The sequence below is a fragment of the Bubalus bubalis genome, chromosome 21, assembly GCF_019923935.1.
Source record: "Bubalus bubalis isolate 160015118507 breed Murrah chromosome 21, NDDB_SH_1, whole genome shotgun sequence".
NCBI lineage: Eukaryota > Metazoa > Chordata > Mammalia > Artiodactyla > Bovidae > Bubalus > Bubalus bubalis.
The window spans coordinates 38,944,326-38,964,915 of record NC_059177.1 but is presented as its reverse complement, the minus strand read 5'-3'; the positions used below and the strand labels follow the sequence as shown (position 1 = coordinate 38,964,915).

General features: G+C 39.7%; 2 protein-coding genes across 7 annotated transcripts in view; one reads left to right on the top strand and one right to left on the bottom strand.

Moving 5' to 3' along the window:
* The window catches only part of FEZF2 (FEZ family zinc finger 2), a 126,379-nt gene that overhangs the window by 54,690 nt on the left and 51,099 nt on the right, over nucleotides 1–20,590 (bottom strand). The window lies entirely within an intron of this gene.
* C21H3orf14 (chromosome 21 C3orf14 homolog) lies at nucleotides 5,531–20,069 on the top strand. 3 transcript variants are annotated; one of them, XR_006547480.1, is made up of 7 exons: nucleotides 5,531–6,021; nucleotides 6,131–6,385; nucleotides 7,015–7,099; nucleotides 8,439–8,562; nucleotides 14,123–14,353; nucleotides 17,551–17,625; nucleotides 19,666–19,718. XR_006547480.1 is itself a non-coding variant. In XM_044934036.1 (6 exons), the coding sequence occupies exons 3-6, from the start codon at nucleotides 7,047–7,049 to the stop codon at nucleotides 19,798–19,800; spliced, it is 387 nt and encodes a 128-aa protein (XP_044789971.1). In that variant the 5' UTR covers nucleotides 5,537–6,021; nucleotides 6,131–6,385; nucleotides 7,018–7,046; the 3' UTR covers nucleotides 19,801–20,069. The 3 variants fall into 3 exon arrangements, 2 of the variants coding, with proteins under 2 accessions (XP_044789971.1, XP_006063042.2); XM_044934036.1 differs by lacking the exon at nucleotides 14,123–14,353 and having other exon boundaries at nucleotides 5,537–6,021; nucleotides 7,018–7,099; nucleotides 19,666–20,069; XM_006062980.3 differs by lacking the exon at nucleotides 14,123–14,353 and having other exon boundaries at nucleotides 5,537–6,021; nucleotides 19,666–20,069.

Below are 20,590 nucleotides of genomic sequence, written 5' to 3'. Positions count from 1 at the left end.
AGCTCATTCTATGAGGCCACCATCACCCTGATACCAAAACCAGACAAAGATACCACACACCAAACAAGAAAATTACAGGCAGTATCACTGATGAACATAGATGCAAAATCCTCAACAAAACACTAGCAAACCAAATCCAACAATATATTAAAAGGATCATACACCATGATCAAGTGGGATTTATCCCAAGGATGTAAGGATTCTTCAATATATGCAAATAAATGTGATATGGGTGTTTTCTTTTTTTTAATCTGTACCAAACACATTAAACCACAACAACTTCTTTGACAATATTTTTACAAATCATTAGGTCCTGAAACTAAGAAGTTGCAATGCAGTAAAAATGCCAGTTTTGTTCTTTCAAAAGGAAAGTCCATAAAGTTTTCAAGTAGATACATATACCAAACAATAATGATGAAAAACCAGATGGAGCAAATAGCCTTGAATCGTCTGGATTAACACAATGGCACTGCATTACAAAAAGGTGGACTATCTCAACAAGTAGTCAAGCATGCATTTAAGAAAGTTTTCAACTGCTTAATCAATAGTGGACTAATGATAAAGCTGTTAGAGAATTTATAAGAGCAAAATGGAGGGGGGTGGAGATGGAGAAAATAACAGGCAGAAAGGCTCTGAAAGAGAAAATTCTTACTTCAAGAAAAACCCGAGTTAAACAGTTATAGTGAAACTTGTGAATGAATTAAAAGCCCCTAAGAAATCAAGGAGACAGGACTGAAGTGAGGTGATAAGAAGGCCTTTATAAGTTGTACACAGCTATGAGCGCACTGCTTTAAGGCAGAAGGATCACATGAGCTTTGAATTACTAAAACTTGGGAAGTAACAAGTATATATTTCTATGTACACAATGTACAAATAATTTGCTATGAATTATCATGTGTGCTGTCAACTTTAAAATTCGAATACTTCCTCAAGTGAATTTTTGAACTAGTGAGGTTTTTTAATTTGACACCCCCCAACCCACTCCAGTATTCTTGACTAAAGAATCCCATGGACAGAAGAGCCTGGCGGGCTACAGTCCGTGGGGTCAAAAGAGTCGGACACGACTGAGCGACTAGCACTGACATAGAGAATAAACCCAAATGAAATCTAGAAAGATGGCCTTTGTACAAACCATAACAGGAGTTACTGTTAGTAACTTGGAGTCCTTGAAATTGTCAAGGATTCCACAATTCTTTCAATTATTTCTTACTTTACAGCTTGTCCTTCCTTTCTCATCATCAAGCCTTCCTCTTTTCTCCTCATTTCTATTTTCCACTCACTAGTCTCAGCTACAAAACACTCCTTCTCTTTATTAATGTCAATCCTCTATTTTCATATTCTCTGGTACCAGAAATGAAACCTTTAAAATTGGGGGGAAAAAGGGGAAAACACTCTTCTCAATGCTTCCTTTCTATAGGCCCTCATTCCAGGTGTGTTCTCAAGCACACACTCCCGTGCCCACTGAGACCTTCACATGGAACACTTCACAGCCCACTCACCCCATACACCCAAATCACAAAAACAGACCTCCAAACTCTGTCCACTTGCAAAGTCTCCAAACCCCACCCACTTTCAAACTCCACCTCAGTCTTCCAAAATGCCATCTAGACTATCCCAAGTCAAACTCATCTCTCCTGCCCTTTCTAGTTCTCTCAATATCTGAATGATATATTTTAATTACACAGTCTCAAGACAATATACATAACTACTTAGAATACTAACATCAAACAAGCTGGTGTCCATTTACTAGCAGTGGGCTCTTAAGTCATTTAAATCAGTCAAAACTAAGTCTTGGTTTTCTCAGCTATGAACACGGGGAAAATAAGAGTTTGGCACTGCTGCTCATGGGACAGTTACGAGGATTAGAAGAGTAATTCATGCAAAGAGCTTACCATGGAACATGCAGTCAATAGGTAGTAGCCATTTTTATTCTGTTAATCATCATCCTGTAGCTTCGCATATGCCTTAACAGCCCAGCCAGACTCTAGGCTCTTACAGATGCTTAATAAATAAATCTTTATAACTAAATCACATGTGTTAGTCACTCAGCTGTGTGCGACTCTTTCTGACCCTACGGACTGTAAACCTGTCAGGCTCCTCTCTCCATGAAATTCCTCATGGACATGAAGGGCTAAGGGGATAATTATGGTATACTAATGCAAAGAACTAGTCTAGGGTTAGGAAGCAATAACCACCGCAGATTTAAAGAAGGCCTCATTACGGACCAAGTGATACTTAGTAGATTACCATAATTTTTATGGTATGCCATGAATACCTCCGGAGAAGGTGATGGCACCCCACTCCAGTACTCTTGTCTGGAAAATCCCATGGACGGAGGAGCCTGGTAGGCTGCAGTCCATGGGGTCGCTAGAGTCGGACACGACTGAGCGACTTCACTTTCACTTTTCACTTTCTTGCACTGGAGAAGGAAACGGCAACCCACTCCAGTGTTCTTGCCTGGAGAATCCCAGGGACGGGGGAGCCTGGTGGGCTGCCATCTATGGGGTTGCACAGAGTCGGACACAACTGAAGCGACTTAGCAGCAGCAGCAGCATGAATACCTCACTCCAGAAAGTATCTAAACTTACATAGTGAATACAGAAGCTGTATGTTAATAGCTAGCCTGTGAAATGCCAGAGATTCTTCTCCCCAGCCAGGCATCTCACAGGCTCAATCATGGGTTACATCAGGAGGAGGGGACCTATCATAGCAGATCTTTAGGCAGAGAGTAAATACTGGAAAATAAATTATCTCTAAGTGTCTGTGAGGTAGCCCTACTTATATTCTCTTAAAAATTGCAAGAAAATTTCCAAAGCATTCCATAGTTCACTGCCAAGGCAGGAAATAACCGAAAAAAACTGGGTTCAAAGGTCAAAGACCTGGATTTGACCCAGTTGTGTCAAACTATGCAAGTTTACATGAAGAAGAGAGGTGCGAAGTTTGTTTTAAGCAACATACCAATGCTTTAATGTGCTGTCTCCCAGCTCTCTACTTCATGCAGTGCATTACCAATTTAAGAAAAATCCTTGTTAACTTTAATAAAAGATAAACAAGAATGCCTTGTCACCATGCAATAACTTTATTCTATTTCTACAACACGAGACCATTTAGAAGTCTATTTTTGAATCTTTATTAAGTAAAGCTAAAGGTGTATACTGTCATCCTGCTTATTTAACTTATATGCAGAGTGCATCATGTGAAATGCTGGACTGGAGGAAGCATAGGATGGAATACAGATTGCTGGGAGAAATATCAATAACCTCAGATATGCAGATGACACCACCCTTATGGCAAAAAGTAATGAAGAACTAAAGAGCCTCTTGATGAAAGTGAAAGAGGAGTGTGAAAAAGCTGGCTTAAAACTCAACATTCAAAAAACTAAGATCATGGTATCCAGTCCCATCACTTCAAGGCAAATAGATGGGAAAACAATGGCAGCAGTGACAGACTATTTTCTTGGGCTCCAAAATCACTGCAGATGGCAACTGCAGCCATGAAATTAAAAGAAGCTTCCTCCTTGGAAGAAAAGCTATAAGCAATCTAGACAGCATATTAAAAAGCAGAGGCATTACTTTACTGACAAAGATACATCTACTCAAAGCTATGGCTTTTCCAGCAGTCATGTATGAATGTTAGAGTTGGACCATAAAGAAGGTGAGTGTGAAAGAATTGATACTTATGAACTGTGGTGTTGGAGAAGACTTTTGAGAGTCCCTTGGACTACAAGGAGATCCAACCAGTCAATCCTAAAGGAAATCAATCCTGAATATTCATTGGAAGGACTAATGCTGAAGCTCCAATACTTTGGCCACCTGATGTGAAGAGCTGACTCATTAGAAAAGATCCTGGTGCTGGGAAAGATTGAAGGCAGGAGGAGAAGGGGACGATGGAGGATGAGATGTTTGGATGGCATCACCAACTTGATGGACATGAATTTGAGCAAGCTCCACGAGTTGGTGATGGACAGGAAAGCCTAGCATACTGCAGTCCATGGAGTCCCAAAGAGTCAAACATGACTGAGCGACTGAACTGAAGTGAAGTAAAGCTAAAGTCCTAGCAACTGAAGACACAGCTCTCTTACATTATGATGCAATTTCAACAGGGCAGTTATTTAACCCATTCATTCAACAATATTTACTCAGCACCTATAGTCAGGCAGTTTCAACAGCTCAGCAAATAAAAAGAGACAATTAAAAGGAAGTTCAAATTCTAGTTGGAGGTGCCTCCTAAACAAATGAACAAGTGATTAGAAAATATGTGGAATGATACTGTGTTCTGGAGAGAAGCAAAGCAGGAGAAGGAGCATGAAGAGTGAAGAGTCAGACTTGCGATCCTCTACTGGAGCTTCAGGACGAAGCAGCACTGAAAGATAAGAACTGAGTCTATGTCAGTATCTGGGGAAAGGGCTTTCCAAGCGAAGAAAACACATAAGTGCAGTAGTCCTCAAGCAGTAGATAAATTTGATGTAGATATTCTGGAAGAAAAATACAAAATTTAAACACCTAGAATGGAGTCCTAGCTCTTTGCCCTTTACCAACTCAGTAACCTTCAGAAAGTAAACATTATCTCTCCTGAACCTCAGTATTTTACTCTGTAATTAAGGATACTACCATGTAACTTACAAAGTTCTTTCAATGGGAATGTTTAAGAATGTACTTTACAACACCGAAGGATTATTCTCCAATGTTTTTGTCCAGAGGGCTGTGGGAAATCTAACGGAGGCTCTGATGGCTTCCAGCTACCACTTAAATCAATGATCAAGTTTGTTTCCTTGTCTGTCAAATGAGAAGAATAGCATCTATCTCACCAGGCCTTGTGGGGATTCAGTGAATGAGATCATCCACAGAAATACAGGGACTGATACGCATATTTCTCAACAAGTGAAAAAATCAGCATTATTATCCCTATGGGGGCTGCCCTACAAGCAGGAAGAGCTCTGCTGTCCGGCTCAGCATCAGACGCCCAGGGTGAAGCTCTCTGAAGCTGTTCCTTGGGCATTTGTGGACCTGACTGTGCTTACGTGGTTAGTCACTTCAGTCGAGTCTGACTCTTGGAACCCCACAGACTGTAGCCCACCAGGCTCCTCTGTCCATGGGATTCTCCAGGCAAGAATACTGGAATGGGCCACCATTTCCATCTCCAGGGGATCTTCCCAACCCACGGACCAAACCGCCTTTCCTAGTCTCCTGCTTTGGCAGGCGAGGTCTTACCACTAGCGCCACCTGGGAATCCTGATTGTAAAGTCTGTTTTAAACACTTTGCAGGACTCTTAAGTGTTTTTCCCCCCTCCACATTCTACTGTGATGTTCTGGCTTCTAAGAAACCATTTTCAGTCTCTAAAGTATTTTCAATACATGCAGGTACGCTTACAAGAGGCTTGAAATTAAGCTACCACCGAAGTGATTTTTCACCTAGTTTGTGACTTCACAGTCCTTCTTCGGAGCCGCCTTACTTCACTAGCGTTTGGTGCTAGATACGCTCCTTTTATTATAAGCACGTGATGACATCACTTCGCATTGCGCTTGCGCAGCTTGGTGGCGTGGCCACGCCCACGCCTGCGCGGAGACCCAACGTCCGCAGAGTCTGTGGCGCGCCTTCCCGGAAGAAGTCAGTACGGGGCTCTGTGAGTGAGGTCCAACAGTAGGACGGCCGGTGGGTGAGTGCTCCGAGTGTCCGAAGGACAGCTGCGCGCTGGTGGCGAGGATGCCGTTAAAGGGGAAGAGGTAGGGCGATGAGGAAAGTTCCCGAGTCCTTCCAGAGTAAGCGAGAGTTGCAGTGGTTGGTGAACTGATGACTCCGAAAAGCTGCAGATCTTCGTCTCAGAAGGCAGACTTTTTCTAAGTGCTGATGCTGGTCGACACAGAAAAGAAGTTACCATGGACTCACTTCCAGCGATTTCCTTGACACTGCATTCGAAACCGGGAGAAAGGCCTGTCGTGATTTCGTCGGAAGTATCTGTAATTCGACCCCTTCCGGGCTAGCCTGCGCGCGATTGCTGTCCGCGGTGCTGAAAATAGAGAGGTATCTTCAGGAAGAAACCCGTTGAGGGCAGGGCAGTATTTCCATTTTCCTCGGTTTTGCTCAAAGTTTCTTTGTGTGTGCTGAAGGATTTTTTTTTTTTTTTTAACAGCTCTGGACACGGAGGCGACGAGCAGACAACCAGTATTAGTTTCATAAAATTTAGGAAAGCCAGCGCTTCATTCTAAGACTGAATTTTCATTTCTTTTTTTAAAAATTACATTATTTCGGCTTAGTTGCATTCTTCCTTTGTGCAGTCAGGAAACTTCAATCCTTGCACCCAACCAGATGATTTGCCTTCAGACTCACAGCCATCCAAGTAGTTCACTAGACCTCTGTCTGTATCGGCCCAGGCACTTTTACCAAGGTGAGCTTGCTTATGGTATACAGTGTTTTGTGAAAATGGGTTTTCCCAAACTCCCCTAATGAAGAGTCCAGAGCAGCCAGGGTAAGGTGAAACCACTTTAATGTGCTTTTCTCCACGGTTAGGCATGAAAAATACTTCCCCATTTGGAAGAGAGATCGTAGAACTGGGCAGTCTTCCAAAAAAGGAAAGACCATGAGTTTCCAGTTGGTTTTCATACTTGTTTGTCTCTCTGTGTGCCTGAGGGATGGTGTTTCTCTGAATTATACACAGTGGATTTTTTTTTTTGTTGTTGTTGATTCAATAAAATGTTTACTAGTCTTGGTACCAGCTGCTTGTTTGTTTTGATTTCTGATTAAGGTTAAAGTGTGTGCGTGGTTGCAGGGAGGTGGGGGAGAAACAGGGGAAGTATGCTGTGTTTACCTGTGTCAGTGTTCTGGGATGCACCTGGGAAACTATGCATTTTGAGTAAACATATGTAAAATGAAAGAATGCATTTAAAAACATCATTACAGCCCAAGCTGTATTTTTCCCTTCTGAGACAGAACCAACAGATTGAGGTGGTGAATGATCAAATATTGCAAAGCTAAGGCCACGAGGTAGAAATAACTTTAAATGTCCTTACTGTTTAGCAGAAAGCTTATCAAGGCAGCTTTGATTAAAGATGACGTCTCTGTTCACTCAAGAAATTCGCCTTTCTAAAAGACATGAAAAAATGTAAGTTGCTGTTGTTGTTGTTTTTAAAAGGCTAATCTCAATGTATACACTGTACTGGCTTTATTAGTGACACTGTGTGCACAGGAAAACTTAAAAATCTGTATGTGTGTCATTTTTTGTGACACTTGAGAGATTTTGGTTTCAAGGAACGTCATTACCCCTCAAGAATAACACAGATTAAAAGGTCTAATTGTGTTTTATGTCTTTTAACTTCTTGTTACTAATATCTAGAGAAATTCACTCTCCCTCTTAGCCGCTCTATGCTCTACACTGCTATTCAATGAACTTCTCTAAGCCTTTTACCAAGGCCAGCTTTCATGAGAATGTGACTGGAATAGTCACAGGCCCTGCACTAGATTTAGTCTAGGAGCAAAATTTTCATTTGCACTAGGCTCTGCAAATTATATGGCCAGTCCTGCACTTTTATTTAGTATTAACCCTTCTCTAACCTCTGTTTGTGGGCTCTCATGTTTTGCTTTTCTCTAATTACTAGCCTCTCTGCCGTGGCCTTCTAAGGTATTTTTCTTATGACAATGACTTTTCAAAGACCTAGGTTTTTATTTCTACTCTCAAGAACAACCCTGTGCAACATACTGTTTCCTGAGAATCTCAACTCTTTGAGAAATAGTTAGACTGTTACTGCACCACTGGTATTTTTTCCCATTTGATCACTTAATAAGACTAAACACTTATAAAAGGAGTATTTAACCATAGAGAAACTTTTGAAGTCCATTATATATAACAAAGTAGTTTGATAATTTATTTACAACTTTCTACATCTTCAAGTAGTTTTACCATGTTGTGAGAATGCATGTGTACACACAGCCTCTCACTCATATATGGAACCATCATCTTTCTCTTGGAAAAAGAGGAAAAAAATATTTTTATTGCTTCTTCAAACATATGGAAGTTTAGCACAATTCTAAATGTGTAACATAAGATTCAGGGGTACTGAAGTGTTAAGCAGAAGGTTTTGTATAGCAAGTCATACCAATGTATGTGTGGGGAGGTATATATAAGTATGTGTACAAAGGGATATGGATTACAGTTTGCATTTTCACTAAATATTTTCCAACACTTTAAAATACTTTCAAGACTAGAGAGGTTAAAAAAACACAAGTGTGTACTTACAGTGTAAATAGGAAAATAAAAATAATTTCACTAAGACTGAAGACTTGCTGAACTACCTAAGTTTTTCACTGTCTTATTAACTGACATATAGTAACTGGCTTTCAAAGTAGGTTGAACTGGGAGTGAGGTGCAATTAAGAAATGATTTATATTGGCCAAGCAATAAAAAGTTTTTTTAAAATCTTTACATAATCTTCATTTTTTTGTAGAGTATCCCAAAGATTAATGTTACTTCAACAAATGGAGAATAAACCTGAAGATCAAAACAAGGGAAGGGCCTCTCAGACACAAGCAGCTAAGGCTGCTTTACAAAGGAATGTTAGTCTTTTAAAGGTAAGATTCTCTGAATTAAACCTATTTTCCCAACTTTTGCAAAAATGTTTTAATTCAATTTCATTACTTTGATTTATGCAATTCCTTTGAGTTGATACACGACTATTTAAATTCATGTTAACTGGACAAGAAGCATGGTGTCTCACTTATTCAAATGAAAGCCTAAGCTTTGCTTAGGCTAATGAAAAATCAATCACTATAAAAAGAACTTGAAAGTCACCTCTGTGCAAGAATAAATACAAGTCATAGCTCCTGGGGACTTCCCTGGCAGTCCAGTGGTTAAGAATCCGTCTTCTGATGCAGGGGACGTGAGTTGGATCCCTAGTCAGGGAACTAAGATTCCTCATGCCCGTATCGCAACTAAGACCTAACGCAACCAAAAAAAAAAAAAGAAAAAAAAAGACATAGCTTCTATCTTCCATCTTCTTTTATTTGTAGGGAGATTCTGAAACATGATAAAGTACCTATAATATGCTCGAAACAATTTGATTTTGCCCTCCTGGGGCCACAGTCAATATACAGATTTCGTATCTAAGGTAACAGATTTCCCAGGATCTTCTCTGATGGTGATGGAGGAGGTGGTCAAAGTATGTGACTGCGCAGGGCCTCACCATTTGGCCAGTGTGCCCATTTGGAGTAAAATCATATGTGTAACATTTTTGGCTGCTTGCTGTACTTTGCTTCCAGAATTGTATGGCTTCATCCATAATTAAAACCCTAAAGTTTGCTTCCATTCGAGCTTCCAAGAGATCCTATGACTAAAACATTTGGTAGTAAGGCTATATTATTTAAGTTATAAAGCAGTGTTTTCAGTTTTTTATTGTTAAATATTTTCATCGATAGGCATGATGTAGTTCTCTTCTGTCCTCACTAGAGGATAAAGGAAGAGGAAAATTCAGTTATCTTCTCAGCTTCTGGCAGTTTGATCCACAGTAATTTAAGTCACAGCCATAGTGCTACCAAAGCATTCTATATTGCCATATGTCTTACTTGCCCAATGGTATTTGCAATATTTATTTTTAAATGGAAATATATAGGGTAATCTAGAAGTTGCTCTGAAAAGTCAGAAAATCCAAATTGGAAGTCTTCACCGCTTGCTTGCTACTTGTTACGGCAAGTGCAGGTAATATCGGTGAGTGCAGGTAATATTGTCTTCCTTTTAATGCCCAAGTATTTGACGAATGCCCAGCTCTTTACTCTTGAGCTAGTTCTGAGCAGAAAGTGAGGGTAACAAAATAGCTACAAGTTAGGTCCTTTGCATCAAGTAGCTTACAGGCTCTGTTCATGACCTAAAATATACATAAAATAGAGACCTTGTATGATCAAATGTTAATTACATGCTGTGGAATACTCAGCGCTTTGCTGTGTGCTCAGTCGCTCTGTTTTGTCCTACTCTTTGCGACCCCATGGACTGTAGCCCACCAGGCTCCTCTGTCCATGGAGATTTTCCAGGCAAGAATACTGGAGTGGGTTGCCACACCCTCCTCCAGGGTACTCAGCACTTTAGGAGTGTTAAAGTACTTAGTTAGCACTTTAGAAGTGTTAAAAACTCTTGGAGAGCTAGAATATTCTATGAGGTCTCAGAGAAGACGCTAAGCTAACCGGGAAGACATTCCATTGAGTTCTCAAGGAAAAGCCAAGACCAGAAGAAGAATGAATGGCCTATTAATGTTCATGGGATCCTAAGCTAACTGCCTTGGAAAGCTCCAGGAAACAGGCTGAATATATATTGTGAGACGAAATGAAGTTGAGACTTGGTATGTAGAGATAATATAGTGTTGTGAGCAAAACAACAACAACAACAAAAAACCAGCAAGACTTAAACATATGAAAGAGTTTTTAAGAAAGATTCACTTGCTATTTAGCAAAGTAATTTCAAAAATGGAGAGATTTAAGGAGGTAGCTAAGAAATCACTGTCATATCTAGAAGGAAGGTAATGAACCTAGTTTCATAGTCTTGAGAAACCAGTTTGGTATGGTGTTTTTTCCCTTAATTATCAAAAAAATATACTCTCATTATAAAAAAAAACTTGAAAGAGCAAAGATGGAAAACCTTCTATATCATCTGCTTGTCTAGAAATCAGTATATTTTTCTATATTTCCTTTCAGCTTTTTATAAACATTTTTTAACTCTCTTACATCCCAGGTAAAGTTAGAGACACAATTTCTCCCTGTTTTTTAACATGTGTGTTTAGTTGCTTTGAATAATTGGATATGCAACCTTTTTTTTTGTCCTTTCCCTCATATATAATTTTTATATACGAGGGATATAATTTTAGTGGCTCTCCCACAGAAGTTATTGTTAAGATAAATAGGACATGATTACAGAATTGAGCTGGGAAAGACTGTAAAAAGCATATAGCTTTAGATTCTCATCTTAAGTCTTTTTTGTTTTGTTTTGTTTTTTAGCATAAAAACTTTTCCCACAGATGTAAATTAAAGGTCTTCCCCGATGCTTAGTGGTAAACAACCCACTTGCCAATGCAGGAGATGCGAGTTCAACCCCTTGGTTGGGAAGATCCCCTGAAGGAGGAAATGGCCACCTACTCCAGTATTCTTGCCTGGGAAATACTATGGACACAGGAGCCTGGCAGGCAACAGTCCACAGGGTCACAAAGATTCAGACGTGACTGAGCACATGCAGTAGATACAAGCGGTCCTGCTTTGGCCCAAAGGCCTACAATCCCTTCCTTGACTCTACTGCCATGGCTCTAAAGAACTGGGGAAACCACTGATCTGGGCTAATCCCTTAATTTATAGAGATGAGAAAAACCATAATGTATCACTCCTAACATCCCTTTGCAAGAACAGATTAAACAGGATTTCCCGGGCAGTTCAGTGCTTAAGACTCTGCTCCCAATGCAGGGGGCACAGATTTGATCCGCAGTCAAGGAATACGATTCCCCCCGAACACACACACACACATACAGAAAGAGATTAAGTTATAGCAGGATAGGTACTTAAGTACCGAGTGCAATGGAAAATGGTGCCCTTAAAACCTGGTAGCACTCCTATAATATAGTAAACAAAATAAGGATGACTGTATACTGCCCATTATCTGACCTTATTCCCATGTTCTGAACAGTATCATGAACACTAAAAGGGCATGAGCTTTAAGAAAGAAAGATACAACACTAGCATCTTTCAATGACATGTCTTTATACTTAAGAGAAGACCAAGTTGTTTCAAAACTAGTATGAGTTGAGTAAAATTAATGGGTAAACCATAAACATATAAAAATCAATAGCAATCCTATGTATACAGGTGGAAAATAGAGATCACAATCACACTACCAATAAAATTATAAAATACATACTTGAGAATGCTCTTAACAAAGGATCTGCATGACTGCTATGAAGATAATTATTACACTTCAGTGGCAGTTTTAAGGGAAAACTTAAATGAAGACATAAGCCTTAATCCTGACTGGGGAAACTAGGATTTTTTTCTAAGTCATCTGTCACAAAATTATTTTTAGATTTAGTAAAATCCCAAGAAAAATTTTCTTTAGTTGCATTTGAATAAATAAATTAGCACAAATATCAAAGACTGCTTTTAAAAGGGGAATGAGAGTAATCCCATCAAAGATTCCAACTTAGTAAAAAATGTATATGAATCTAAGTAGTGAAGAAAATTCACAGTGAGGGTTTAGTCAGTAAATATCATAGAAGACAGTGGATTTTGAACCCTGGCTCAGTGATTTTTCTTCTGTTACCGTTAATACAATTAACTCTTATCTGCCTTTTAAAATCAAACATCAATGGACTTAGAAGCCAGAAAATATTTTATTTCTACAAATATTTCCATGATATAAACCACCCTCTCTCCCACCTTTCCCTCCACAAAATTTAGTTTAAACCCCAAAAGATGCTTTTTTGGTAACAGACATCCTCTTGTGAGACGGACCAACAGGACAGAGTGAGGAAGAATGAGAGTGTCCTCCAGCAGATTAGACATGAGGCCGGTGCTTTCCTTCAGGGACATCCTGGAAGCCTCCACGGGGCAGCTGGCAGTCAGAACTGCCACCCAGGATGGCCAGTACTCGCCGGCCCACGTGTCGCCTCTTTCCTCTCACATTTTCACTTTCCCTGATGCATATGTTTAACACATGTTTCTGTGTTCTTTGTACCAATGACCCTTGCACTTCATGCCTTTAATATCTTATTTTTTGTATCCCAGAAGTTGCCCCTCCAGCAGCTTAAAAGATTAAACCTAGCCCAGCCACAGCTCGATGGGGAGGGACGGATGTAGGCAGGGAGGAGGAAAGACAGATCTTGGTACATGATGCTTTGTGCTCCTTCCTCTTCCTATTTAGGAGTCAACTTATTTATACAGGCTCCCGAGTCATGCCATAGAGTAACAGTTATACCGTCATCCACTGGAAGCTTGCTTTTTAATTGCTATGAAAAATCTCACAACTATGCAAAAGAAGAAATAGAAGAATGTTTTCATGTACTTATCACCCACATTGAATCATTGTCAGAACACAGCCAGCTTGTTCTACCCCCTCACATCACTTTGAAGCTAACCTCAGACCAGAATTCTTTCACCTATAAATATTTCAGTACATCTCTTTATTTCAGTGTCTGTCACTAAAATATAAGGACTGTTTTAATCAAATTCAAAATGTCAGTGTCAACCTAAGAAATTAACAATAAACCCTCAAATAGCTAATCAGGTTCCAAATAAAAGTCAACTTGTAATTGATAGGTTTCCTGAATTTCTCACAGTACTCCCTGCTCTTTTATCCTCCCTTTTAATACATTTGTTAAAGGAACTGGGTCATTTGTCCTGTTGAGTTTCTGGGTATCGCTACTTCCACCACTGAGGTACTCATTTAACATGTTTCTCTGCTCCCCCTCATTCCTTTTAATATAATTGACAGATCTAAGTTGTGTTGTGCAACAGTAAAGCCACATATGTAATTTTAAATTTCCAAGGAACTAATTTTAATAATGTCAACCTAAACAGATTAAATAAAATGTTAAGATTTCAAACATATTTCAAATGTAATTGCTATTAAGAGTTAGTAAATATTTTATATTCTGTTTTCTTACTAGACCTTCAAAATTCAGTGTGTATTGTACATCACAACACATCTTAATTCAGACTTGTATATTTCGAGTGCTCAGCAGCTACTTGAGGCTAAGAAATATTCCATTAACAGTGCAGATTAGAGAGGCCTGAGTAGATTCAGATTCTGTGTTTTTGGGAAGAACACTTCCATAATGCCAGCTGTCTCTCTTTTTTTGGAATGTTAGGCATTGATGATCACTGCCTAAGTATACTCATTAGGGGTTATAAAAAGCAGTATTCAAATTCTTGTATTCCTTCTCATTCAACTGCTGATTAGTTACATTAAAAGACACTTGTCCTCATCAATTATTTGATTACACTGACATATATTTCATAGAGGAAAAAGCATGATGAATGCTTGATTCCATTTAGTTTTCAGAATAATAGGTTGGCTCTCTACTTTCCTGCAAAAGTGACCAATTGGTGTTGTTGGTTTTGGTTGTTTTTTATATTGTTTTGTGTTTTGTTGCTGTTGTTTTTTTAGGTGTCCTGGATTGGAAATGTTTCAATACATTTCAATATTTATTCCTATTCTCAACTTGTCCCATTTTTAACAAGTGGGAACCTCTTCAGACTAGCTCCTGAATGCCTCTGCTGCGATCTCAGCAGCATGACAGTCTCCTTTCTGTTCTGATGAGACATTGCAGGCTCATCATGTGCGTTTGTTGCTGAGACCCGGAGCAGCCACTGTTCCAAGGAGCCCTGGATCCTTTTGGTAGGAAATATGTTCAGAGCCCTCTGTCTGGGCAATGGTGGTATTTATTGTGTCTTTTTTTTTTTTTTTAAGATAAGAGCTATCAGAAATTCCAGGATTCCAGTTTGCAAGGCTTTTAACTTAAAATCATAGATTTTATACCTCCGACTTCTTTTTCTCAAATCCAAAATCTGTTCCCAAAGAAGTTTCCAACACCAGCACAACCACTTCTGTACCTTATATCCTGTGATCCAGCAACACTGTCACCATCCGTGTGATTATACAGAATGGTTTCCAGTAAGACGCTTTTACTAAGATTCTTTTTGTCCTTAGGGTGTATCCCACTAGGGGTGCTCACTCAAAATATTGTGTTCTAAGGTCACGTAATATATTTATTCTCTGTGTGGTTATGCCACCAACTAGAAAGCAGTTAGATCTGTTTATTTTCAGTTTGTAGGGACTGCTTTTTCAGTGGTTTTCTAACTGCATACAATTTTAAATGGTCTAGTGACAAGGCTATACAACAGGACAACAAGATAGTCAGGTAAATCTGGCCAACAAGCCCCTGTTCTCCTCTTTCTTCCTTTTCTTCCCCTACCCCCTTGGGTACTTTTTTCTTTTTCGTGTTTTTTTTTTTAAGTTTCTGATTTATACTCAGGATTCTTTGACCCTTCAGCCTGTATTTACTTACTGAATATTTCAGTACCTAGTACATACCCTGCACTTGTTAGAGTCTCAGATGCTTAAAGGTTATATGAGACATAGTCCTTTCCTTCGGCCAGCATATAGTGAAAAAGAAGGTTCTTATGTCGAAGGATTAAGATACAACTTGCTACAGAAGGCTGCCGTCAAATTGCTGAGATTCTGAGTCAGGCTAAGGAATGCCTGCTTGATCCTCTGTTTTGTGGGTACCAATTAATTTTTTTTTTTCAATTTAGGGGAGGACATATTGAAAGTAGTTTTTAGCAGAACTAATCAATTCCAAGTTATGAATGTATGAAAGTACAATATGGCCTAGGCATGAGTACAAGTAAGCATTAAGTATTTGTGGAATGAAGAAGTGGAATTAGAAGGCCACGGCATTAAGAATCACATGAAAAGGCCAGAGGAGACATCCTGAAAGAATAATATAGGGAGCGCTGAATTTTTAAATGGCAGGAATAAGAAGATGTGGAATTACACGATACAGCATAGGTATCTGAGTGGACAGAATTCCCACTAGTATACATTTAATACATTCAGTGGGAAAAGATGAGTTTAGTTTTATCAGGTTGAGAATTAAGGGCCAGGAAAGAAACTAGCCATCCGTCTACAATAATAATTGATACTAGATCAGAGACAATCTTGGAGGGAGAAAAAGTGAAAAGATGGGGCCAGATGTCTCAAATCTTAAGAAAGCCCACGCTGAGGATTAATGAGAGAAAAAAAAAGAGCCAGCCAAGGAGAAGAGGAGGAGCAGGAGTCCGAGAGGTGAGCGAAACATCGAAGGAAGTGAAATATGACTTGAGCTAAGGAAGTTCTCTCGAGGGGTGATAATCCCTGTCCAAATGCTGCAGAGATGACAGCTGGGTTCGGCGGACTTGGGCCTGCTTTTCCAGGCCATGCGTCCCTCTCCACCTGTCTGCTCTTTCCATTGCAAATCTGCTCTTCTCTACAAGATACTCGGTTTTCTTATTTTCTGATCTTTAAGAAAAATGTTTAATCTTGCTTATAGGTGTTAGTAGCACTTAGATCTCCCAGTTCAGGCAACTTTGGGGTTGTGAGTTTTGTTTGATTCCTAGATGTATAAAGTGGTTTTTCCAGAACCTTGTTGAATCTCGGTGTAAACAGAAGAGTTGGTATCCCCTGTCTGTTGTATCATTGACATCAAAAGCCCTCTAAGCCTGCGTGTTGGTCGTGAACTGCTGGTATGGGATAGACATGCGAATAGATGGGCTTTTTATCCCTAAATCGTTTTCTTTCCCCTTCAAATCACCTTCCTCCAGACAGCAGGTGCACTAATGGTTGTGCGACTTTGGGGAGTCCCTTTAGGGAATTTCCTGTTTTTCCCTTTTCCATTTCACACCCATTCCTTGCTCCCGCCGCTGCCATCTGCTATCTCTTTTCTCCTGTTCAGCGTTGGCTTCTTCACACCCCACTCCCACGCCCTTTTCCATCGCTCTCCTTCTGTCCAACAGCCCTGTACTCAGATCGCTCCTGTGCTTCTCCATGGAGCAGAGAACTTTCTCTTTTCTATCAACTTATTAAGCTGAGAGACAGCGTTTCCACAGCCTTCCCAGCAGTGGCCCTGTGAACTGGACAGACCTAACCAAGCAAGCGACGGCAGAGGTGCTGATTTGGGGAGAATTCACCACACAGGGCTTGAGTATCTCCGTAACGACTTGCAAAGTCATATGTTTCTGGGCATTAACTTTATGTATAGATCTAGATAAAATCGTTCCTGAAGTATGAATCAAGCTTAAATACTCTTGTGTTTCTACATCCATAAGAGAAAACATAAATATCTGCATGATGAAGTACTTAGTAACACACAGTGCTTGAATGCCATGAGCTGAAGGATATACTACCTCACAATAAAATTTGCCTTTGAGATTAGCTTAGAAACCTGGTACTAAAAATCTAAACAGCGTTGTGAAAGGTTCTTGTTGCAGAGTACTCAGTACCTCATGGACCTTTTAAATAGAGGGAATATTTGCCTATGTATGAAATTCAAATATGGAGTCCTGCATAAATGAACGGTGTGTCATTAATATCCCATGTGATGATCCAGACAGACCACAACTCTCTACTTTGAAGGTTAGCCTAGCGTGGGTCTGAGGATCTGATTGTTTTTAGTATCGGAATATTTGACTATTTTATCCATCTGGCTGTTTTTAAAGGATTTTAAAGCTAAGTCAGTCCTCTGAGCAGTTTTAGAGGAAGTTCTTTTTCCAAGAATTATTGGCATTTACTAACTACTTAAAATGAAAATGGCAGAACTTAGATGTACCACCCCCATCCCCTGCCTCTTATTTTAAAATAAGAAACGCTTCCTTCTCTATTTGCAACTGGTTAATTAAGCAGTGATCAGTTCTCTGTCAGCATCATCTCCATGAGTTAGTTAAACTGTGTATGCAGAAGAGAGATGAAGCAAGAGATTAGAAATATATAGATACTGCTATTAGAGGTGCTGTGTGTGTGTGTGTGAATGTTTTGAAAAATGCTTCTGTCTGTTTCAGGACATAGAAGCGGCAGAGAAGTCTCTCCAGACTCGAATGCATCCAGCTCTACCACCTGAGGTGGCTGCTCTCGAGGTGAGAATCTTAAGGAACAAATGTCCAACAAGAGAGCCTGTTCTGTCAGAAGTGCCTTTTAAGTGGCTCTGTGTACTTCCCAGCTTTCTGCATTCAAGAAAATACACCAAATGTATCTGATCTCTCTGTGTCCACAGTGCCATACCTTGTACGTTGTAGTAATCTGTAAGTATTTTGGTTTTAAAAAATTTTTTACGTCAAGTGAAAATTTTCTCAAGGCTTTGTGTCTTTTCACCAAGTCACTTAGAAACTACTTTCTTGTTAAATCCTAACAGAAAATATGCACTAAATCTTAAGATGACAGCCTCACCAAAATGCTTTTCCTGTTGGCTGATGTTACAAGTAACAGCTCAGTCTCTTCACCGAAAAATGCAACCAGCACTGTTTAAATGCATATTATCATGCAGTACAGCGCGGCTTTTGTCTGTTTGATTTTGCTCTGTTCAAGAACAGATTGAGAAGATGGCTGGCAAAAATAAACCATAGTTGGTATATGCATGTATGTGTGCTGAAAGGGAATTTGCTACATATAAAATAGTTTGACTATATTTTTAATGACCTTTATCTAAGTGCAGTTTTGCTTGCTGCCTAACCAAGGAGGTGAACAGACTCAAAAACGAAAGGCTGAGAATTTGCCCCACACTCTTCTGTGTCATCCAGGGTAATAAGAAAAGGCAGTGATCAAGGACAGAAAAAACTCCCGTTCAAAGTTGTGCCCTGGGCATGTCTTTTTCTTTGTTGAATTTTCCAATACCTTACCCTGGCCTGCACAGGGCCCACACAATAGGGGTTAATCCAGCCGTGAATGGCGGAGAAACACCCAACCACAGGCCTTGGCTGGTATTTTTCTTAGTCTCGCACAGCAGGATGGCCCCTGTTTTAAGTATGTCAGGCTACTTCTCAGACCACATGCATAGATGCAGAGATAAATGGAGTCCCTTACCATTTTCAGCTTTCAGAACTCCCGTTATCTTTTTTTTTTTTTAATGACAGTATTTTGTTTTTTTGGTCATGCAGCACATGGGATCTTAGTTCTCTGACCACAGGTCGAACCCAAGCCCCCTGTTGTGGAAGCGCCGCACCCTAACCACCAGACTGCTAGGAAGTTCCTCCCACCCCACCCCTTTTTACTGCTCAGAGTGTGTCCCCAATGCTAACTGTGATTGAATCTCCCAAGATGAGACCAATAGTGACGATCTCATATAAAATGCCCTCCTATGACACCGAGTTTTTGGCAGCTTACTTAGGACAGTCAACCAAGAAACCACCCAGCTCATGGACAGCGATCCAGTGATGCATTTGGAGCTTCTGGAGCTTAAAGACTGCTCCAGCCAAGGCAGAAACACAGCACCTCAATTTCCAAGTTATTTGAATTAAAAATAGCTAGGTGGTGTTGGTATTATTTTGTCATTATCCAAATAAGTGTGGGAAGAAACTACAGTTTGCCACATGAAGTGCTCTTCTAAAAGATAGAGTGGATACATATTTTTAATGTTTCTCCCTCATACAATTAAGGGGTTAATTCACCCGAATCCTGTTATCATCCTCTTTATATTTCAGTTCCTGATCTCATCCCAGGTCACTTCTTTTTCTGTTAATTCTAAAGCAGTTGTTCACAGTGAATCATTTCATTGTGGTAATTATAGTATGAGGAGTCATTTGGTATGGGATTAGAAACATTAAACAAGAACTTTTAATGATTTTGTGGCCATAAATGATACTACTGGGAATAATCACATGATTGGCCACAAGAGGGCGTGTAAAATCACAATAAAATTGTAAAACCTGTAATTCTGCCAGGCTCTGGTTTTACTGAGAAATTTGAAAATTAACACTAGTAAGTAGCCAGATTTTTTTTCTAAAATTAACATAAAATATTCTGCAGAGGAAGTGCATTCTACGTATGTGTGTGAGTGTCTGTGAGTGTGTGTGTACACGCACACACACACACTTAAGGGAATAAACATTTAGACTATTATGAAGAGCCAAGTTCAATTGCTTGATATGCTTTTTCACTTTTGGATGTTTCCCACCCCCCAGACTCTTTACTGGGCATCAGTAGAAGAATACATTCCCAAATGGGAGCAGTTTCTTTTAGGAAGAGCACCGTATCCTGCCTGTAGTGAAAATGGAAATGAAGCAGAAGATACCATTCCAAAGAGGGCGCAGCAATAGCTTCTCCACATAGTATTTCAGAAACCTGTCGAGTAAAGCTGTACATTAAAGAGCATTCAGGTCGCTGCGGGGACTTCAGGACTCAGAGAGATAGCCTCATCGCCTCCTCTGCGACAATGAAGGGTTGAGGATCTACCGGCAGCTTTCAGGTTCTCACCGGAAGATCTACTGCTATTTCAGTGCCATAAATTTGTTTTCTACCAAACCCATGGAAGTGTGTTAAAAGCTGATATTGGAAAATGGACTGTTGATTAAATAAGTTGCTGAGTGTTGTGTGCTGTTTTTTTTTTTAATCTAATCATATACCATGATTCTCATCTAAACAGTGAATATCAGATTAGACATTTTCTAGAATCTTTACTTTTCAGTTATTTTATTAAGAGGATAAGGCACAGGATCCAAGAGGTTTGCTTACATTTTAGTTTTTTAACAGGTGAAAAGACTATGACAACTGCTTTAGTGTAGTAACACTGAGTAGGAAACAGAGTCATAGGGTTTCGTCCCTCATAGATAACTGATCCTGTAAAAATTCTGGAAGAAAGAAGTGAACTGTTAAGCATTGAATAAGCAGCTAGTTTCAGGAGGCTCAGACTGGGTTCTGAAAAAAGAACTAGGAGAGCTGTGAATGGTCACTGGATTTTGAGTTGATTTTAAAGATCGCCAACCTGTGAATACAAGTAACTCCTCTCTTACCTTTTCACCTTTAAATCTACCCTTCCCTCTCCCTTCTATTTTTGTTATTTCTCAAACAACTGTCAGTCAGAAAGCTTTGGGTCACAACCCTGAATAG

Coding starts and splice junctions, on each gene's coding strand:
- C21H3orf14 (XM_044934036.1), top strand. CDS start 7,047: ATGACGTCTCTGTTCACTCAAGAAATTCGCCTTTCTAAAAGACATGAA. Junction 7,100..8,438: donor TCTAAAAGACATGAAAAAAT/GTAAGTTGCTGT, acceptor ATTTTTTTGTAG/AGTATCCCAAAGATTAATGT. Junction 17,626..19,665: donor CTGAGGTGGCTGCTCTCGAG/GTGAGAATCTTA, acceptor CCCACCCCCCAG/ACTCTTTACTGGGCATCAGT.